Source organism: Poecilia reticulata, chromosome 4, assembly GCF_904066995.2.
Source record: "Poecilia reticulata chromosome 4, P_reticulata-male-v2, whole genome shotgun sequence".
Lineage (NCBI taxonomy): Eukaryota > Metazoa > Chordata > Actinopteri > Cyprinodontiformes > Poeciliidae > Poecilia > Poecilia reticulata.
The window spans coordinates 879,343-899,330 of NC_088833.1; the positions used below are offsets into that span (position 1 = coordinate 879,343).

A 19,988-nucleotide genomic window follows, 5' to 3' on the forward strand; every position below is an offset into this window, starting at 1 on the left:
AGAAGTCAAGCTTACTACTACTCGGTTCAAACCAAGCCGATTGTCCTATGATGGTGTTTGAGCAGAAATCATTGTGGGTACCATGGTTATTGATTTCACTGGTGCCTGAGGGTGGTTGCCTGGAGGGCCATAGGATAATGTTTCCCCTCGGATGAAAGGATTGTCAGAGAGGGTTTTTCGATCCTATACCAATGGAACCTATGACCATGGGAGAGCAATGCACTACAGATTAACTAGAAAATAAGTGTACTTATTTTAGGGGGGAATGTAGAAGAATATAATTATATTAATAGTTAAAAGTTATGTTAATTCACATTAAGATATGTTTTACTGAAAAGGAATTCAGTAAGATTGAATGATGAATCGGTTTAATGATAAAATCACGACCGATTATCAGTGAACTGAAGGACAGACTCCATTGTTCAGCATCAGAGTTTAGATCTGCAGCTGCTGATAATCAGTTTGTGTTTAAAACGAGCTGCTGCTTAAACCTGTTAGCATCGTTAGCATCGTTAGCTCCGCTCAGAGTCTCTGCCGGCTGACAGAGAAACCATTACAGTGAACCCAGGAGAAGAATCTGCCTTCATTTATATCACTGGGAACCAGTTAACCTGCTAGTCTGAAGCTGGGAACCAGTTAACCTGCTAGTCTGAAGCTGGAAACCAGTTAACCTGCTAGTCTGAAGCTGGGAACCAGTTAACCTGCTAGTCTGAAGCTGGGAACCAGGTAACCTGCTGATCTGAAGCTGGGAACCAGTTAGCTCGTGTATTTTATTTAAATATTCTTGGTCTAAACAATGAAAATAAACTGCTGTCTAAATTAGAAGCTTAAAGCTCAGATCAACTGAACAGGATGTTTCTGTTATTACTAAATAAACCTGTCAAAGTAAAAATGAACTTTAATATATTTTAATTTCTTTGTTGATCCAAATACAAAAAGCTGGACAGCATGATGGATTAAAATAAAAGGTGCAGTTATTATATTTGTACAAAGATCATTATTAAAATCTTTATTAACCAAATAACACATATTAGGTTAGAAGAAATATAAAAATAACATAAACCAATCAGCACATTATCCCAGTGATTCTCTGAGGTCTGAATAAGTCAATAAAATCTCAGTAAACAGCCTGATGTGACACATCGAGTCCTAAAGTTCTCTAGAAAACTAAAACATGAAACATGGAGTTAAAATGTAAAACACAAAAACAATCAGAGTTTCTGTGGGACATCCAGTTCTAAACTGGTTCAACTGGTTTCTGTGATGGAAGCTGAAGTTTCTCTGCAGTTTCCAGTAAAGCATCTTTTTATCTGTGGAGCTTTGAGGAACATTTTCCTGTCAGCAGAAGAAGAAGCAGCAGAGAAAAGAGGTTTGAATGTCTCATGATTCAGAGCTGAACTGAAATGATTCCCATGTTTCCATCTCAGACCATTTCTGGTTCCAGGATGAAAATGAATCAGAGAGAAAAAAGATCAACTTTCCAGTTGAATCCAGTTCAGATCAAAACTCCATGAAGCCTCTAAATGGAGCCCAGTTTGAATCGGATCTTTATTGATCCAAAGAGACAAACAGCATCAGACACTAAATGACAGACATCTTGGAGGTCAGAGGTCATCATCAGGATCCAGTCAGAGTCTCTTTAGACTCAAACTGCTGCAGCTTCAACCTCTGAGGATCAGCAGGACACAGAGACCGTTCTCTACTTTACAGAGATCAGACCCTGCAGAGAGAAGAAGGATCAGATCAGTGAGTGTTTCCAGCCTCTCCTGCAGCAGTCAGTGACGCAGCACATCCAGTAGACGGTTTCCAGGCTGCAGTCAGACTGATCTCAGAGCTGTGACCAAGATGAACCTGATCACTTGTTTCCTGTTGAACTGAGAGAACAAGCAGATCTGAGATCAGATCTGCTGCTGCCACCGTCTGATGAATGAGGACCACTGTCTCTAGACATGCTGGACGGCTGGACGCTGGAGTCCAGCTGGACGTCCTGGAGACATGGACACAGCAACAACACTCATCTTCACACCAACACAAACACAGGAACACAGCAAGCTGCTGCTGCTCTGATTGGCTGGTTGCTGTCTCTGTGTCCAATCAGGAAGCCTGAACCATTCTCCTCCCACTGAGAAGCTGCAGCTTTACTGGGAACACTGGAGCTTTGCTCTGATGCTAACTGGGTTTAGGTCAACATGCTGACAGCAGCTGGACTCACTACAAACATTTACTTACCGTAAAGTCTTTACAAAACGTTTCAGCTGCTGAACATCTGAATCCTTCAGGTTGTTTCCTCCCAGGTCCAGTTCTGTCAGACGGAGGCTGTTGGACTTCAGAGCTGAGGCCAGAAAATCACAGCTGATCTTTGACAACCTGCAGCTGAACAACCTGGATAAAGAATAAAAGATGAGCTGAAGCCAACAGGATGCAGGTGAACCAGTCCAACAGAACCAGTTAAAGATTCTCATGAATATTAAAGCCAACAAGCTGCTGCTTCAATAAAGACCTGCTGACTTCAGAACCAGAACCAGAACCTGGTACTGGGTCATGATGTGTTGGAGGATTTTAGTCAGTAAAATCCTTCCAGGTTCTGATCAAAGTGTTGAAGCATCAATCATTGATTATTGATTTGTTCCTGTCAGATTCCAGGAATTCACTTTTCTAGACTGGGTTGAATGACCTTTGACCTGCTTGACCTGAGGGGGATTTCTACACACTGGGGGTCCGAATGCTGTCCTGTTCTGACCTCAGATCAGCAGGTCCAACTCAGAGGGACTAAATTAAACTCTGGATCCAGGAACAAACTCAGAAAATATTGATTAGATCAGAAGAAATGAACTTTGATTTATGATCAATTATAGATAATTATTCACTGAAATATCAATAATTATATAATTACAAACCTCAATGTTTTCAGTCTGCAGCCTTCAGTCTGTAGAAAACCACAGAGCTCCTTCAGTCCAGAATCTCCCAGGTTGGTTTCATACAGGTCCAGTTCTGTCAGATGGGTCGGGTTGGACTTCAGAGCTGAGAACAGAGACGTCCAGCTGGTCTCTGACAAACTGCAGGTCCACAATCTGAATAAAGAATAAAAGATGAGCTGAAGCAACAGGATGCAGTTAAAACTGAAATATGAACAAATAAATAATAAAATGTAGAAAATTAATTTCCCTGAATGTAAAAGAAACTTGATGAACTGATTCTAACATCTGATCCAGTCAAACTGGGTTAAAGAGTCCAAACCAGCAGAACCAGAACATTTGATCAACAAAGAAACTCAAAGTTTTCTCTGAGCAGCAGCCTGGATGAGCTGAGCTATTTCTGCTGGTTCTGATCATCAGCTGGAGACCCGACTTGGTAACCGGATCAGAACCACTCAGTTTATCCATGAATGGCTTTGGGTTCTTCTTAAAGCTGCTGAAATCAATGGAGGCCATTATTTCCTCAGGAGACGAGACCTGATGAAGCTTCATCACAGAGACGAGGCTCCAACCGACTGAAGAGGACGGTTCCTCTCTGACCCGGCCCAACAGAACCACAGCTTCAGGACAGAGGGAGGAACCTGCTGCTGCAAACCTCACTGTCATTCAGCTCATCTAGATTTGCTTTTCTACAATCAGTCACTTCTTAGATGTTTCATTAATGGTGATCTGAACTGGTCAGTGTTTGTGGCTCGACTGGAGGATCAACATTTCATTCTGGATGTAAAGATGAGAATCAGAAATAAAACCATCTGAATCTTTACCAACCAAACTGAAACATCTCCATCATTAATTAACTTCATTTGGATTATTTTACTCAGTTTGTTCATCAGTCAGAAACATTTTAAAAACTGAGAAACAAAGTTCAATAATCTCAAAGTCTGAAATGAGAAAATAATTCATTTATAAGGTTAAATGTTTTAGACATTTTAATCTGACATTTAAACATGTTGGTTTAAAATATTACAATAAAATTATTAATTAAACTAAGAACTAAAGTATCAATGAATGATTTTATTGTATAAATAGAGAAAACAAACCCCAGAATCTCCACTTTACTGACTGAACTCTCCAGGATCTCAGACAGATTCTTCACATCAGAATCTCCAATGGTTCCTCCAAACAGTGATTCTAGTTGGATCTGATTTATGTCCAGTTCAGTCAGATGTTGGTTGGACTTCAGAGCTGAAGCCAAAACTTCACATTCAGCCTCTCGGATCAAACAGCCACCAAGTCTGTGATGAGAGGAGAAATAAATTCAGTTCTAATTAAATCAATCTGGATCATAAACAAATAAAATATGATAACAGTGATGTCATCATGATGTCATCATCTGATCAACATCTGATCTTCAGTTTCCTGAGTTTGACCCGACAGAGAGTCTGTGCAGCTCCTGACTACAGTCCAGGTTCTGGTTCTGGTTCTGGTCCAGGCTTCATGTCCTCAGACCTTCAGCTCAGTCAGATGTTGAAGATCTTCTATCATCTGTGAAGGAAAGTTCAGTTTCTCTGCAGCATCAGAGCCTCAAAGGAGCTGCAGCAGCTGATGCAGAGGCTGACTGAGCTGGATGAAGGAAACTACTGGAGATGATGGAGAGGAGGAGGAGCTGCTCACAGCTCTGACTTGGACTAGGCCGTTTGGCTCCTTGAGATCTTCCACCAAGCAGGAAGTGAGTTATAAATGAAGTGAGCAGAGCAGGAAGTCCAGCCTGCTGTGGACCTCTGGCCTCTCTGGGTTTGTTTAGCCCATATCTGCTGCTGCAGCATCTAGAATCCTCCTCATCATTAATAATAGTAGCATATTCTATAGAAACGTGGCTCCCAGCAGCAGATGATTAAATGCTGCCACAGAGGAAACTGGGAGCAGACCAGACACATGATGCTCCCAGTTGTGTCTCCGTCCATCTGCTGGATTTGATGCTTTAACAAAGTAGAAAGTGGACAGTCGTCAACCTGCTTCAACTAAAAGCTGCAGATTGTTCTGGTCGTCCTGCAGAGCAGCAGCAGAACCGGTCCTGCTGCTCCTTCAGGTCTGGACCGTCCTCTGTTGGTCTGAGAGGAACTGGGACAAACTGGTTGGACGAGGGACACGTGTCTCTGCAGTGGTCTGTCCATCGTCTCAGAGGAACAAAGGTTTGGATGTCAGAAGAAATTGTTGCTAAACTCCTAAAGAGCTGAAGAGCAAAACCCCTGGAGGAGACGGAGCGTTTGGGTCCAGCAGCATCTTCATGGTGAAGCAGTGAAAGTTCTCCAGGAACTAAAGAGGCTGGGATGTCTAAAGAGGTGAAGCTCATGTCTCTGCAGGTCTTCATGGAGGACAGCTAACAGCTTCAACAGAGGCTGCAGATGAAGAGCTGATGAGGAAAATGGCTCCAGCTCTGGAAGCAGATTCTCAGAGCTTTGGGAGGATCTGACAGAAACCAGGACTTTTTCTGGAACCAGACAACAATCACCACATTTTGGTCTCACACTCTAAAAAGTGTTTTTGGGCTGAAGTTCATCTTATGGACTTATTGACATTAATTTAACTTAATTCTTTTGCTGTTGCTATGCCAACTTACTGTTTGTGTTCATTTAACTCAAAACTTACACTAAATAGTTGAACCAACTTAATTGAATTGCTTCCAGAGGTAACAAGCAATTCAATTAAGTTTATCCAACTTAATTTATTAAGTTTAACCAATTCAATATATTCTAATCATCCAACTCAATTTGTTAATTTTATTTAACAAATGTATTAAGTATGTTTAAGATAACAGATTTAAGTCACTCTTACTCAAATCATTTATTTTCTTCTAATAAACATTTAAAATCTCTTTGTCTTAATTCTACAGAAAGTCAACTCAAACTTTTAAGTTGTTCCAAACTAAATATTTTGAAAAACTCTTTTTACAGTGTCCTCTAAATATGCTCTAATTTAAAAGTTACAAATCTTTTCCTTAAAGGACCTTTTTACTTTGACTTTACTTGAAATAATTAAGTTCAATATTTGTATCCCACGTCTGACCATGACTCCAGCTACCAGGACAGATTCCCCAGTAAGCGACTGTGTCTCTGTGGGTAGAGCAGTCGTCTTGTGATCGGAAGGTTGTAGGTTCAATTCCAGCTTCCTCCTGCCACATATCGATATGGATATTGGTGTGTGAATGTGACTCTAATGTGAAGAGCTTTGAGTGATGAAAGTGACTGGAAAAATGCTGTGTAAGTTCAATGATTTGAGTAAGACTGACTTAAATCTGTTAATACATTTGTTTAAAAAATTAACAAATTGAGTTGGATGAGTAGAATATATTGAATTGGTTAAACTTAATTAAGTTGGATAAATGTGAAGTCAAATCAGGAAAAAAAAAAAAGAACAAAATGTCACGCACTTCCACACGGACCTAAAAGAGGGACGGACAAGGAAAAAAAGAGAAGACGGAAGAGAAAGCGTAGACATCAACACTAGACGCCTCATGGAGGCTGAGTCGTACGTAAAAGCGTCCGCCATCTTCTATGTGGCAGCAGAGGATCGGAGCTCCTTCAGTCCTGTGCTGTGTGTTTCTACCGTTTTACGAAACAAACTGGATTCATTAGGATTACCTTCCCCAGGTAAGGATGAAAAATCAGAATTACTTTATAGCCAGAAATTTGCTTCTAAACAACTGGAAAATATTTCCTATGTAGCTAAATTGGCCTGAAATAACCACTGATTGTTAGCATAGCAGCTAATATAACCGCTGGTTGTTAGCGTAGCAGCTAATATAACTGCTGATTGTTAGCGTAGCAGCTAATATAACCACTGATTATTAGCGTAGCAGCTAATATAACCGCTGATTTTTAGTGTAGCAGCTAATATAACCGCTGATTGTTAGCGTAGCAGCTAATATAACCGCTGATTGTTAGCGTAGCAGCTAATATAACTGCTGATTGTTAGCGTAGCAGCTAATATGACCACTGATTGTTAGCGTAGCAGCTAATATAACCACTGGTTGTTAGCATAGCAGCTAATATAACTGCTGATTGTTAGCGTAGCAGCTAATATAACCGCTGGTTGTTAGTGTAGCAGCTAATATAACCACTGATTGTTAGCGTAGCAGCTAATATAACCGCTGATTGTTAGTGTAGCAGCTAATATAACCACTGATTGTTAGCGTAGCAGCTAATATAACTGCTGATTGTTAGCATAGCAGCTAATATAACCGCTGATTGTTAACATACAGCTAATATAACTGCTGATTGTCAGGATAGCAGCTAATATAACCGCTGATTTTTAGCGTAGCAGCTAATGTTTCATACTGTTTTCTAATGAGAGCTGATGAGAAACCGCTGTTAGAGGAGAAGTTAATTAAAAACCAGAGGATTTAGTGAGTAAAGGTCAGTCAGGATCAGAGCTGGAGCTGCTGGTCTTCAGTCTTTTTGCAGCTCAGCTTCACCATGTCGGTATTTAGCTATAAAGATGCTACGAGTCAGAGCCCAACATGCTGAAAATAGCTTTTTATGAATGTGAAGGAAACATTTATGTATTTTCTATTACACTTTTGGATAATTTTTCTTTTATTCTTGGCTTTAGCCTGTGAACCAGGACGTCTCAGAAGTCATTGAGTTCTCCCAGTGTGACCAGCAGACTGCAGCCTGTGACCAGTGTTCCCAGTATAAGAAATACATGTTTTATTCTTTCACTTTGTCTATTTTTAAATATCTTAATCTGAAGCATTAGTGTAATAATGTAGCTTTTGTAATGAAATATAATTTACTCTGTTGGAATTATTTTCACTCTTTGCTCTCAATAGCAGAGTTGACAAACTGTAATATATATATACTGCTCAAAAAAATAAAGGGAACACTCAAATAACACATCCTAGATCTGAATGAATTAAATATTCTCATTGAATATTTTGTTCTGTGCAAAGTTGAATGTGCTGACAGCAGGTGAAATTGATGGTCAATCAGTGTTGCTTCCTAAGTGGACAGTTTGATTTCACAGAAGTTTGATTTACTTGGATAAATCAAACTTATAGTGTTGTTTAAGTGTTCCCTTTATTTTTTTGAGCAGTGTATATTCTCTGGAAAAAAAGTAAGAAAAATATGTAGTTTAATTTTTGACAATGATTGATTTATAAATCCAATGTCATTTCTCAATAACGTATAAAAAATACAGGAAAATTATTTGTTTGTCTTGAAATATTAAATGTACATTAAATTATGGAATTATGTAAATATATTATTTAATAAAACACTGTAAAAGTGTGTCTGTTCATCAATTTCAATATAAAATTATCAGAATCATTTCTATCAAATAAAACATTGTGCTCTTTATTCAGAAATGCCCCAAAACAATTAAATAATCACATCAAAAGTTAGAAACTCTCTTTAGTCATATCTTTGATTGCCAAATATATTAATGTGTGAGAAAATGTGTCAATGGCAGGAATTAACTTAAAATACTTTGTAGAACGGCACTTTATAAAGTTCGGTCCATTCACTTGTATTAGCTTACTGGCAGAGATGCCACATTCAACATGGCGGACGCTGTTACGTATCGCAGCAACGGGCCGGTCCGCTCCATGACCTTTGACCCGCTCCATGAGGCGTCTACGTATTAATGTCTATGAGCGAAGGCCGCCAAACAAAGAGGGCAGGAGTTTGCGGACTTGTTGAATCACAGATCCAAGTCAACCTGTGTAAAACTGGATGATCTTGTAGATGAGCAGAGAGGCAGCCGGTAAGACATGAGCTGTATTGTTATGAGATCGGACCGCAAAGATGTCTACATTCCTCCAGCCAGGCTTCCAGTTTGGCCGATCGGATCATTAACACCTAATAGTGACGCTTGCCGTTCATTGATTGATGGACTTTTATGATTGAATTGTTTATTGTATTGATGAAATGGATTTTTGTACCGAGTTTATTTGTTAATTCATTTATCATCTACTTGAAAGAATAATTTAAAGCTAAATTTATAATAAATATTTATTATTAATATTGAGAAGCTGATGTTTGTATGTTAGGGTTAGGGTTATTTTTACATGTATGAAATGTAAAAATAAATATTAACTTGAAATGCACTTTAAAGTTAAGCTTAAAGTTAACATAAGTTTAGTTACTTGTGTATTTAATTTTGATTACTTTATATGTTTATGTGATGGGTTGCTTGGTATTATCTAATTTGCCATTTCCTTTGCAATTGAGTGAAATTAATTTAAACAGATTAGTAATTATTATTTTTTGGGTTTGTTTAAAGGTTTTTACCTGCACTTTCTGGATCAACGGTGAACATGTCCATACACTGTAAAATAAATGGAAGTAAAAGCAAGGAAAACTGTTTGGTCTTTCGAGTAAATCCCTGTCATTAAGAGTCTCCATGGGATCATCAATCCCTTTTCAAGTGGGGAATTTGCACAGTTTAAAAAGAACTTGACAATAAACTTAATTGAATTGTTTTTTACCCATAGAAGCAATTCAATTAAGTTGGTTCAACTTTTTCTTTTTAGAGTGCAGTTACAAACTCAGAGGAAACTAGTGGGAGGAGGAAGAGGTGAGGATGATGACGGGATGAGGAAAATCAACACTGTTCACAAAGTTTATAATTAATGCAATGGTTTATTTCAATGGTCCAACTTTCCATCAAACCTAAACAATTATTTTATAAAAACAGTCAAAGATCCTAAAAGGTGAATTATGGAGCAGCAGCTCAATGAGTGAAGAGTTTAAAGTTTAAAACGTCTCTCTGGCTGATTGGATCTTAGAGAAAATAGACATTTTCTAGAGTTCAGGGTTTTCTATTCATTTCAACCTGAAAACTAATAAAAATTTAAATATTTTTAAAATGATCAAAATGTCTAAAAACCAGAAGCTGCAGCTGTCCTGGATGAACTGAATGTTTAGATGTTTGAATGGCTGAAATCATCCAGAGGATGAAGGAAGAAGTTAAAGGCCAAAAACATCCAGAATCAACTTGAAGAAAGAAGAAGAAACAGGAGGACAATAGTGCTGAATCAGCATTCACACAATGGAAACATCTGGACTCACCGAGCCTTTCTGCAGTTTCTCACAGCTGGAACCAGTCTCCGTCGTCCATACTCTGATGTTTTGTACTTCTCCAGGTCCAACTCATCCAGAACCTCTGACATCTGCAGCATGAAGGCCAGAGCTGAACAGTCAGTCACTGAGAGCTGCTTCCCTGAATCCAGCAGCCGTTGGATCTCCTGATAAAATGAGACGTCGTTCATCTCCACCAGACAGTAGAAGATGTTGATGCTTCTGTCAGCAGAGATTCTATCAGTGTTCATCTCCTTCAGGTTGGTGATGATTCTCTGGATGGTTCCTGGACGGTTCTCTGTCTGACCCAGCAGATCCTCTAAGAGTCTCTGGTTGGACTCCACAGTGAGACCATGAAGGAAGCGGACAAACAGGTCCAGGTGGCCATTTTTACTGCTGAGGGATTTCTCCATGACTTTCTTCATGAACTCATCTAGAGATGTTTCTTTGTATTCTTCTCCCAGGAATGTCTTGATCACCTCTGACCTCCTGCTGGTGAAGCAGTGGAGCATGTAGACGGCAGCCAGAAACTCCTGGATGCTCAGATGAACAAAGGAGTAGACGGAGATGTTGTGCGTTCCGCTCTCCTTTTTAAACATCTGAGTGAAAACTCCTGAGAACAACGCAGCATCTTTAATGACGATGCCAAACCTATCAAGATCTTTGTCATAGAAGATCAGGTTTCCCTCCAGCAGCTGATCTAAAGCCAGACTACCTAGAGACTCAATCAGCTTCTTGTTCTCTGGACTCCAGATATATTTTGTCTTTCGTCGTCCATTAATTTTTTTCTCCTTGATTGTGAACTGAAGCAGCAGGAACTTGATGTACATCTCAGTCAGGGTCTTGGGCAGCTCTCCTCCCTCTCTGGTCTCCATCACATCCTCCAGAACTTTAGCAGTGATCCAGCAGAAAACTGGGATGTGACACATGATGTGGAGACTTTTTGATTTCTGGATGTGGGAGATGATCCTGCTGACCTTCTCTTTATCTCTGAATCTCTTCCTGAAGTACTCCTCCTTCTGGGAGTCAGTGAACCCTCTGACCTCTGTTACCATGCCGACGCACTCAGCAGGGATCTGATTGGCTGCTGCAGGTCGTGTGGTTATCCAGAGGAGAGCAGAGGGAAGCAGATTCCCCCAGATGAGGTTTGTCAGCAGAACATCCACTGAGCTGGACTCTGTAGCATCAGTCAGGATCAGATTATTATCAAAGTCCAGTGGAAGTCTGCTCTCATCCAGACCATCAAAGATGAACAGAACCTGGAACTTTTTAAAGCTGCGGATTCCTGCGTCTTTAATATCTTCAAAGAAGTGATGAATCAGTTGCACTAAACTGAACTGTTTCTCTTTCAGCACATTCAGCTCTCTGAAAGTGAATGGAAATATAAACTGGATGTTCTGGTTGGTTCTGCCTTCAGCCCAGTCCAGAGTGAACTTCTGTGTTAACAGTGTTTTCCCAATGCCAGCCACTCCCATGGTCATCACTGTTCTGATTGGTTCATCACTTCCAGGTGGGGCTTTAAAGATGTCTTCTCTTCTGATTGTTTCTTGTTTCCTGGATGCTGTTTCAATCCGTCTGACCTCATGTTCCTGGTTGACCTCTCTAGTTAACCCCTCTGTGATGTGGAGCTCTGTGTAGATCTGGTTCAGAACCGTTTGATTTCCAGGTTCAGCGACGCCTTCAGAGAGACTCTGGAACTTCTTCTTCAGATGGTCTTTAAGCTCCTTTTGACACCAAACATCAAAATCTGAAGAAAAAAACCAATAAAAACAATTTCTGATATTCTAAGAAGGGTTTGTGTATGAACAGCTATGATGGAAAATTAATTACAGAAAACTAATTATTTTTGGGGGGCTGCACAGTGGCGCAGCTGGTAGAGCCATTGCCTTGCAGCAAGAAGATTCTGGGTTCGATTCCCGGCCCCAGTCTTTCTGCATGGAGTTTGCATGTTCTCCCTGAGCATGGAGGGTTTTCTTCAGGAACTCTGGTTTCCTCCCACAGTCCAAAAACATGACTGTCAGGTTAATTCGTCTCTCTAAATTGTCCCTAAGTGTGAGTGTGTGTGCGTGCATGGTTGTTTGTCCTGCGTCTCTCTGTGTTGCCCTGCAACAGACTGGCGACCTGTCCAGGCGACCTGTCCAGGTGACCTGTCCAGGTGACCCCGCCTCTCGCCCAGAACGTTAACTGGAGAGGCACCAGCACCTCCTGACCCACTAAGGGACAAGGGTGTTAGAAAATGGATGGATAATTATTTTTCTACCAAGGTGTCTAAACCTGAAAGTAATTCCAATTTCAAGCATTGAGGAAATAGAAAATTATAATTCTGATTTTCTGAATAAAACTCCCACTGAGGCGACGGATGAAAGAAAAAAGCTAATAAATAAACCAGCTTCTTGCTGCACAGACTTAATTAAATCAGTTTTGCTCATTAAAACTCTGATTGTTTTCTCTGGTTGAAGGTTTCAGTTAATCAAACATGTTTCCCACAGAACGACCTCTGACCTTTTGTCAAAGTGTTTAATTTGAAATGTTATTCTTTTTAGCAGTGTGTGCTGGAAAATGACTACAAGTCAACATCTGCTGATCATGTTATATGAAATGCTTGTGAACTCTCACCACAGTGAAGTTATTTGGGTTCCATGATCCAGGTTGGGACTTGTTTCCCACAGCTGCATGAGAACCAGACTGTCTCAGCCATTGTTTTGGATTCTTTATCCTGGTATAAACTCATGTGTGTCTCTGCCTGGCAGAGCTTTTCATCCAGACCTGCTTCATCACTCATTGTCCTACAAGCTCTGAGTTCTGCACAGTTCACAAATAAACCTGATTGAGTGATTTCTCCTGAACAGTGCTTGGTGATCATTTTTTCCACAACAGTGTCTGCAAGCTGGAAACAAAAAGCCAAACTGGCCGCTTTATTAGGTACACCTGTCCAGTTGTTAATGGTTGGAGGTTTTAGAAAGGCAGCAGGAGCTGAGATTAAATCTTGTTGCAGTCAAACATATGAAACTTTAAAGGCATTCACCATTAGATGCAATAATAGACTGAGAAACATTTATTTCAAATGTAAAAAAATAAAAAAGAGAAAATATTGTTGCCTGTTCAGTTTTGATAAAAACTAAATCTTCATCATCATTTTCCATTTCTTTTATTTTACTTTAGCTCCAGTTGATGGATTTAGGCCCAGCTAATATATATCAGACAGGTTTACTACTGGTCACATTATGAAAATGTTTTTTGATTTTAATTATTATTACTTTGTAATATAGTTTGACTGAATATTGCTCAAAATGTATTTATATAAGAGCCCAGATGAAAATTATTATAAAGTTTATTTGATAGGGACAGACACACATCAACATGGACAAACTGAATAAAACATCATCCCATGTTTGCATCAAAGCAACAGCTGATTCGCAGCACTTGTCCCTAGATGGGCTTTTTAAAAAGTGACTCTAAAAATCGAAGAGATAATCATTTAAAATAGCACAACATAATGTATGCAAACAGACAAATGTAAAACATAAAAATGGGTACAGTTCTGTTTTTGACATAACCAGAGTTTTGTTTGATTTTTGAACGTACTAAAACTGGTTACAGACTTGAAATGAACAGGAAGTGAGTCCAAACTGCAGATCCTCTCACAGACGGAGCACTTTGAGCAAAAGTGGTTCTTTGAAAGGAGACCTTACAATTTCCATCTAAAGCCGCTCTGGTAGATCTGCTGTAGTCTCTGTATGCAATCGCTTAATGGTGTAGGTGCAAGTCCATTTAAACACTTAAAAATATATTTTAAAACATAATTTAGAAAAGTTGTAAAATCCAAAATGCCAAATTTAGCCAAAATGTGACAGTGATGGAATCTAATCGGCTTTTGATATAAAACCTTTTAGGCCCGATTATAGAGACTTGCTAAGTCTTTAACTGAAGAGAGGAAATAATCATTAAACATTGTCGCTAGCTTAGCAGGATCAGTTATGGTTTTTCCTGCTATTGCAAGTTCATATTTACGTTTAGTGTTTGCATTGGGATTCAGTAAACTGTTTAGTTGTTTCCAGATCGTCTTACCATTCCCTCCAGCTTATGATAAGACATTTGTGTAATATTTAGCTTTAGATTTGTACATTTCTTTAACTACTCTGTTCCTCAAACTGTTAAAAAGCAGCCAATCTGTGGTCCTTTTATTTTTAAGAAAAGATTTTAAAGCATAGTCTCTCTTTTTCATTAACAGCCGAATGTCATCCGATACCCAAGGTATATGCATTTGTTGAGCTGGAAAACTATTAAACTGACAAAAGCAGTGATGGTCCAGCAACACCGATGTGTTAAGGCTGTAGATGGACGGTAGACAGTCGGAGAGATCATGTCATGCAGATCAGCAGCAGTTTATCATTTACTCCATGTTGGCGCTGCTGCATCACAGTGTGAATTTGGTAGCTGTCTGTGTGTTTCTGCAGGTTCTTCATCTGTAGCTGAATGTTACATTTTTATGTACTGGGTACAGGAATCAATACTAAAATGGGTTTTTATCTTGTGCATTGCTGCCATGTTTGTTTTTTACAATATTTTACAGTAAATATAAAGTTCCCAAAGTTTATATTTCATGCGCAGCAACCAGTCACCACAGGTGATGTTTAAATAAAAAGCTGCTGAATCCAGAACGTCATTGAGCTCATGTGACTGTTTGATTAAGATTTTCTGTATTTGTTGGTTTCTCTTGTTTGGTTTCAGTTGAATTCATTTTCACATGTAATCATGTTTTAATTGTTGTAGAAATCCTCTTACCCTGCAGACGGTCAGCCAGCTCCTCCTGCTTCATCTTCCTCAGGAAGTTCAGGGTGATCTTCATCACCGCCTCTCTGCTGCTCCTCTGCTCTTCATCCTCACCCCTCATCACCTCCTCATCCTCACTCTGACCCTCTGAGCATTCTGGCTCATCTGGACTCAGAACCTTTTGGATCTTCTTCAGCTCGTTCTTCACGAATGTGACAATGTTTTCCTCCAGCAGCTGGAACAGAATGAGAAGATATCAGACTAGATCTGGACATCAGGTCCATGTTGGACAGACTGACAGTCCTCTGGTCTACAGACTGAACAGAACCAAAGTACAGACCATAAATATGGAGTCCAGCTGTGTTTGGTGCTGCTGGGCAGACGGATCAGTGGGAACCTCTGGGCTCTGCAGATCCTCTCTGTGGAGGAACCGGGACAAATGAACCAGAATCTGTCTGTCCACACAGAGACAAACTGAGATGATGCTTCTCTGCAGATTGGAGGCAGAATTAGCTCTGCATGGTTCTTTAGTTTTCTAAAGCTTAAAAACGGCAGCACAGGTTCCATCGGTGTTTAACTGAGATATTTTAGGATCTGTTTTCTGATGACTGGGACTGAAACGCTGAAAGAAGGACAGCAGCAAAAGTCTGTTTGGTTTAGGTTTAAATATCCAGAACAGAATAAAACATGATCCACCTTCTTTATGCAGAAACAATTAAATTAGCTCTGATTTTAGAATTCAGACCAAAATTATTCATACCCTGGCAGATTTAATTTTTAATAAAATCAGTCAATTTAAAAGGAAAAAAAATTATGTAATTCATACTTTTCTCCATAATCAGAATTACAGGAATCAACTGTTTTAACCTTGGAGCTCCACTAATGTTTATCTCCTCCACAGATTCTCAACATTGTGTCAGCATTTCTTTAGATAAATCCCTAAAATGCTCCAACAGGAGGTTTCCACAGAGCTGGAATCTAAGATGGCAGCAGGTGGTGCAGCTCTCAGATCATTACATGTTTTCTCCCTGTTAATAAACTTTCACATCTTGTTCTGCAGCTGCAGAGTTTTCTAGGTTCCTCATGTCTCCCAAACGTTGCTAAAGACCCAGAAAGTCCCTAAAAACATTCAATCATGATGACTTTTTAAAATACAAAACAGAAAATCAAATGTGACCAGAACTGGTATATTTTATGATCATGTCAGTTGAACATTGAACAGAACCTTTGGACCCGGCTCTTTGCTGCTGGAGGCTGGTCTGATTTAAACTTAGTAATAAAGTCCATAGATCTGTTGCTCTTCCATGACACACAGCTGGGCTCAGCTGCACGACTCCTGCAAATTAATGAAAAGGTCATATTAGAAATGGATTGGTGATAAAAAGCCTCCCTGGTTGTTAGCAGCACGACTGGATTGTTTTCCAATAATCACATTAATATATTTGTATAAAACCGTCAAATTTCAGAGGAGAAATATTTCTTCAGGTGATAAAAGGCCGAATTTGTAAAGGTAATATTTGTTGGGCTCACATGAACACATTTAAAAAATAACAAACTTAGATCCAGCTCACCTCTTTGAGTTGTTACTGCTGAAGGAAACACAGCTGGGTCCGGGTCCAGGTTCTGGTTCTGGTTCTGATGGCTTCCTGTGAATGGAGACAGTTTGGTGATTCCACTGCTGAACTTTGACCTTTCCTGCACAGGTAAAGGTCATGACCTCACCTGTGGTCCTGGTGTTCCCCACTCAGAGACATTTTAGAGGGAAGGACTGTGTCCTCTCCGTCCTCACACTGATCCTGCTGCCACTAGGTGGCGCTCCTCCACTCACCTGAAAACACAAATAAGTTTGAAACTTTAATTATTTTATATTCATGTTTCATTGAATTTATATTTATTTTCTAAATCAAGTTAGAATCAAATGTTGAAATGATTAATGATTTGTTGAATCAATGAATAGAGAGGAAAATAATTGATCATTTTGTGTTTTGAGGAATCTTGATGAATCTGAGACTTTGAGAGAAAAATGGCAGGAGACACTCGTCCACATGACCTGTTAGTAAAACAGCTGGAGAATAAAAACATGAAGCTCATTGATTCAGAACTAAAATAAAATCAAGTAAGAGTAGAAATACGTCATAGTAAAATTACTCAAGTAAAAGTAAAAGCAAAGCGTAGAAAAGTATTTCTGAAAATACATTTTTCAAAGAAGTTACTCAAGCAAATAAAAACTAACTCTGACTGAAGTGGAGTTTTGAATAAGTGACATTTCTCCAGTGGTGGAGAAAGTACTCAAAAAATGTACTTAAGTAAAAGTAAAAATACACAGACAGAAATGTACACAAGTAAAAGTAAAAGTACCACATTAACATTTTACTTAAGTAAAAGTAAAATAGTACTGGCTTTTAAAAATACTTAAGTATTAAAAGTAAAAGTACTTGCTGAATGGATTACCTAATCGCTAAAATCATTAAGTGAACCGATATATAAACAATGCCACAGATAAAGCATGTTTTTATTATGTTTACTCTGTAACATAGTTTAGACTGAGATATGTGATTCTATGCATCATAATTTCAAGATGGAAACATCTTCATTTTGTTTTGCTTTCATCTCTGTGCTACAATCCGCAGAGGTCTCCTGCGATCCTAAAAAAAATAACGCCCTGGGCAGTTGCCCATATGAGAAACCACAACTGTCTGCACCATTAAACACAGCAATTGACGGTAAACAACTGTAAACTATGCACACTGTCCAAGGTGCAATAAGCAAGAAGTAACCAAGCAGAAGGAGGTGACTATTCTCATCCTCCCTCCTGCTGCAACGTCTGCCACCATGACAGGAGACGAAAACAAAGAGCAATGAGCATGCTCTGTGTTCTTACGTTGTTTTATTTATTCACCAATTAAATAAATATATACTTGTTTTTTTGTTTTTATGAAATAATATAATAATAGCTACTGCAGTGTAGCACGCAGAGCATTACAAGAACAAAGAACGGGTCTAAGTGAGGCTTCAGTCCTTTAGGATTCAGTAAAGATCCGTCCAGAAGAATCGGATCGTTCCTGAATGTTATATCACTAAATTGCACTTTGGTCACAGCGTTGTCCCATATATACGACACCTCAGTCAACACCTCCACACAATAATTCAGGTCATGAGTGACAACTTGTTTTTCATCGCAGATGCAACATGTGTCTCTGTACAGCTAGCTTAGCTAGCATCACGTCCACAGATCTTACCTTTCTTTAAGCTTTCCTTCCAAGTGACGCTAAAAGTTGGACAAAGTCCCACCATGATTTTACATGTCGCCATATCTATGATTTATGCAGCTATTATATAACTGACATTAGACAGACATCTTCTCCCGCTCAGAGGAAACCACTGCGCATGTCTGGAGCTCCGCAGCGAGTAAAGGTGGAGCCGATGGGTGACAACAGACACTAAGTCACGTTATTGCTGGGATTTTACGGCGCCATCTTAAATCCCTGAACTTCACATTTTAACGGACAAAAAGAGCAACGCGACTTGGATGTAACGAGTAACGCGACAGTTTAGTAGAAATGTAGTGAAGTAGAAAGTACAGATACTTACTGTAAAATGTAGTGGAGTAAAAGTAGAAAGTATACATTATTAAATCTACTTAAGTACAGATACACGAAAAATATACCTAAGTATTTCTAGATGAAATGTTAAAATTGTCATCAAGGATTAATGTCACATTCTTTTACCTCAGCAGTATTTAGTATTTCATATAAATATCTATGGATCCTATGAACGTCTTGCAGCTCCAGGCCGCCCGTGTTTTCTGCTGCGGGCAGATTTTCATCGGTTCCTTCCAGTTTCGGCTGGGAATCTGTTACTGGGAACTATGGAGCGGAAGTTTCTGCTGATTCTGAACGCAACGACCCTTAAAACGATCTAAACCATCACAACGAAAGAAATGTTAAGTTTCTTACCCACAGATTGCGGCAAATCCAAACTGCGTCAAAATGAGGAAAGTGAAAATAAAACTCAGAGACGTTCAGGGACCAGAGAAAAAGTCAGAAGAAGTCAGACTCAATCTAAAATAGACGGGAAATACGGAATATTTAAAGAAATGATCCTGTTTAACTGATTATATTTTCTCCCTCTAAATCAGAGGTTCCCAAACTGTGGGGCGCGCCCCCTCAATTGGGCGCCGTGCCATTGCAGGGGGGGCGCGGGAAGCCGTCTGGATGAAAAAAAGAAAAAACATGAACGCTGTATGTGCTGGGTTTTTACCTTAGAATGGCCAACTCTCTGTTATTCCTCTGTCAGTTTGATACAGTAGGGCTTCCACACTTCCCATATCTGTGTCCTCTGTCACTTTTATCAGCAGTTAATACTGTTTAATCCGGTGTTAACTTGTGGTAACCTGTTTTTCCGAGCCGCCATTAAACGCAACATGAGCGCTACGACGCTCGCGCTGGGTTTCCACCTGTGCGGCAGTGAAGGAGACCTGCTGCTGCTGGGCGGAGCTGCACAGGTGTTAGAATCATGGCAGCAAACCAGCAAAACGCAAAGAACTTTTCACAGTTTTTCCCCAAACTAACAGACTGAGTTGAGTGAAGCTGCTGGATGCAGGTAAAGTTAGTTAAAAGATGACTAGCTAATACCAATACAGCACCTGAAGCTTAACAAGTAGCCTGTAGGCTACCGGTGTTGTTGTCTATGTCCAGCTACGTACAATCATTTTGTTTGCCCCCAAAAAGTTCCAGCTCAGCTTCACCATGTCGGTATTTAGTATTTAAATATTATTTAAATAAATAGTATTTAATATTTAAATACTATTCAAGTATTTATTTCATAAAACAAAAATCACAAATACAAATAAAACAGGGCAACCCCCTCCCCCCCCAAAAAAAAAAAAACAGGTCAGTGCATATCAAATCAATAAGTTTCACAAAACATTAAATATCCTCGATGTCAGCAGAAACAACCACAGTAAACAGAAGTATTTTCCAAAGCTGTAGGTCATCATAGAGTTTACTTGTCCCAGTGTTGCAGGAGAGGAAACAGTTCCAGGATTTCTTGAAGTTCTTCATGTCATCATTTAGTTCGGCCAGCATTTGTTCATAAGACATTATTTCCAACATTAATTCCAACCAGCTCCTAATATTCGGAGCGATTGGAGACTTTCACAGTCTGAGGATTATTCTGGCAGCTGTGACTGTCCCCACCTGCATTACAGTATTTTGGTGTT

General features: G+C 39.5%; 1 protein-coding gene across 3 annotated transcripts; it reads right to left on the minus strand.

Moving 5' to 3' along the window:
- Nucleotides 1-974: 974 nt before the first annotated feature.
- Nucleotides 975-18,862, minus strand: LOC145551254 (protein NLRC3-like). 3 transcript variants are annotated; one of them, XM_081605740.1, is made up of 11 exons: nucleotides 18,724-18,862; nucleotides 16,490-16,595; nucleotides 16,339-16,413; nucleotides 15,993-16,103; nucleotides 15,108-15,186; nucleotides 14,780-15,002; nucleotides 9,986-11,741; nucleotides 4,016-4,210; nucleotides 2,898-3,071; nucleotides 2,230-2,382; nucleotides 975-1,720 (listed from the first exon to the last, which is right to left on the minus strand). In XM_081605740.1, the coding sequence occupies exons 2-11, from the start codon at nucleotides 16,519-16,521 to the stop codon at nucleotides 1,714-1,716; spliced, it is 2,805 nt and encodes a 934-aa protein (XP_081461866.1). In that variant the 5' UTR covers nucleotides 16,522-16,595; nucleotides 18,724-18,862; the 3' UTR covers nucleotides 975-1,713. The 3 variants fall into 3 exon arrangements, with proteins under 3 accessions (XP_081461866.1, XP_081461867.1, XP_081461868.1); XM_081605741.1 differs by having other exon boundaries at nucleotides 18,007-18,862; XM_081605742.1 differs by lacking the exon at nucleotides 15,993-16,103.
- Nucleotides 18,863-19,988: the final 1,126 nt, after the last annotated feature.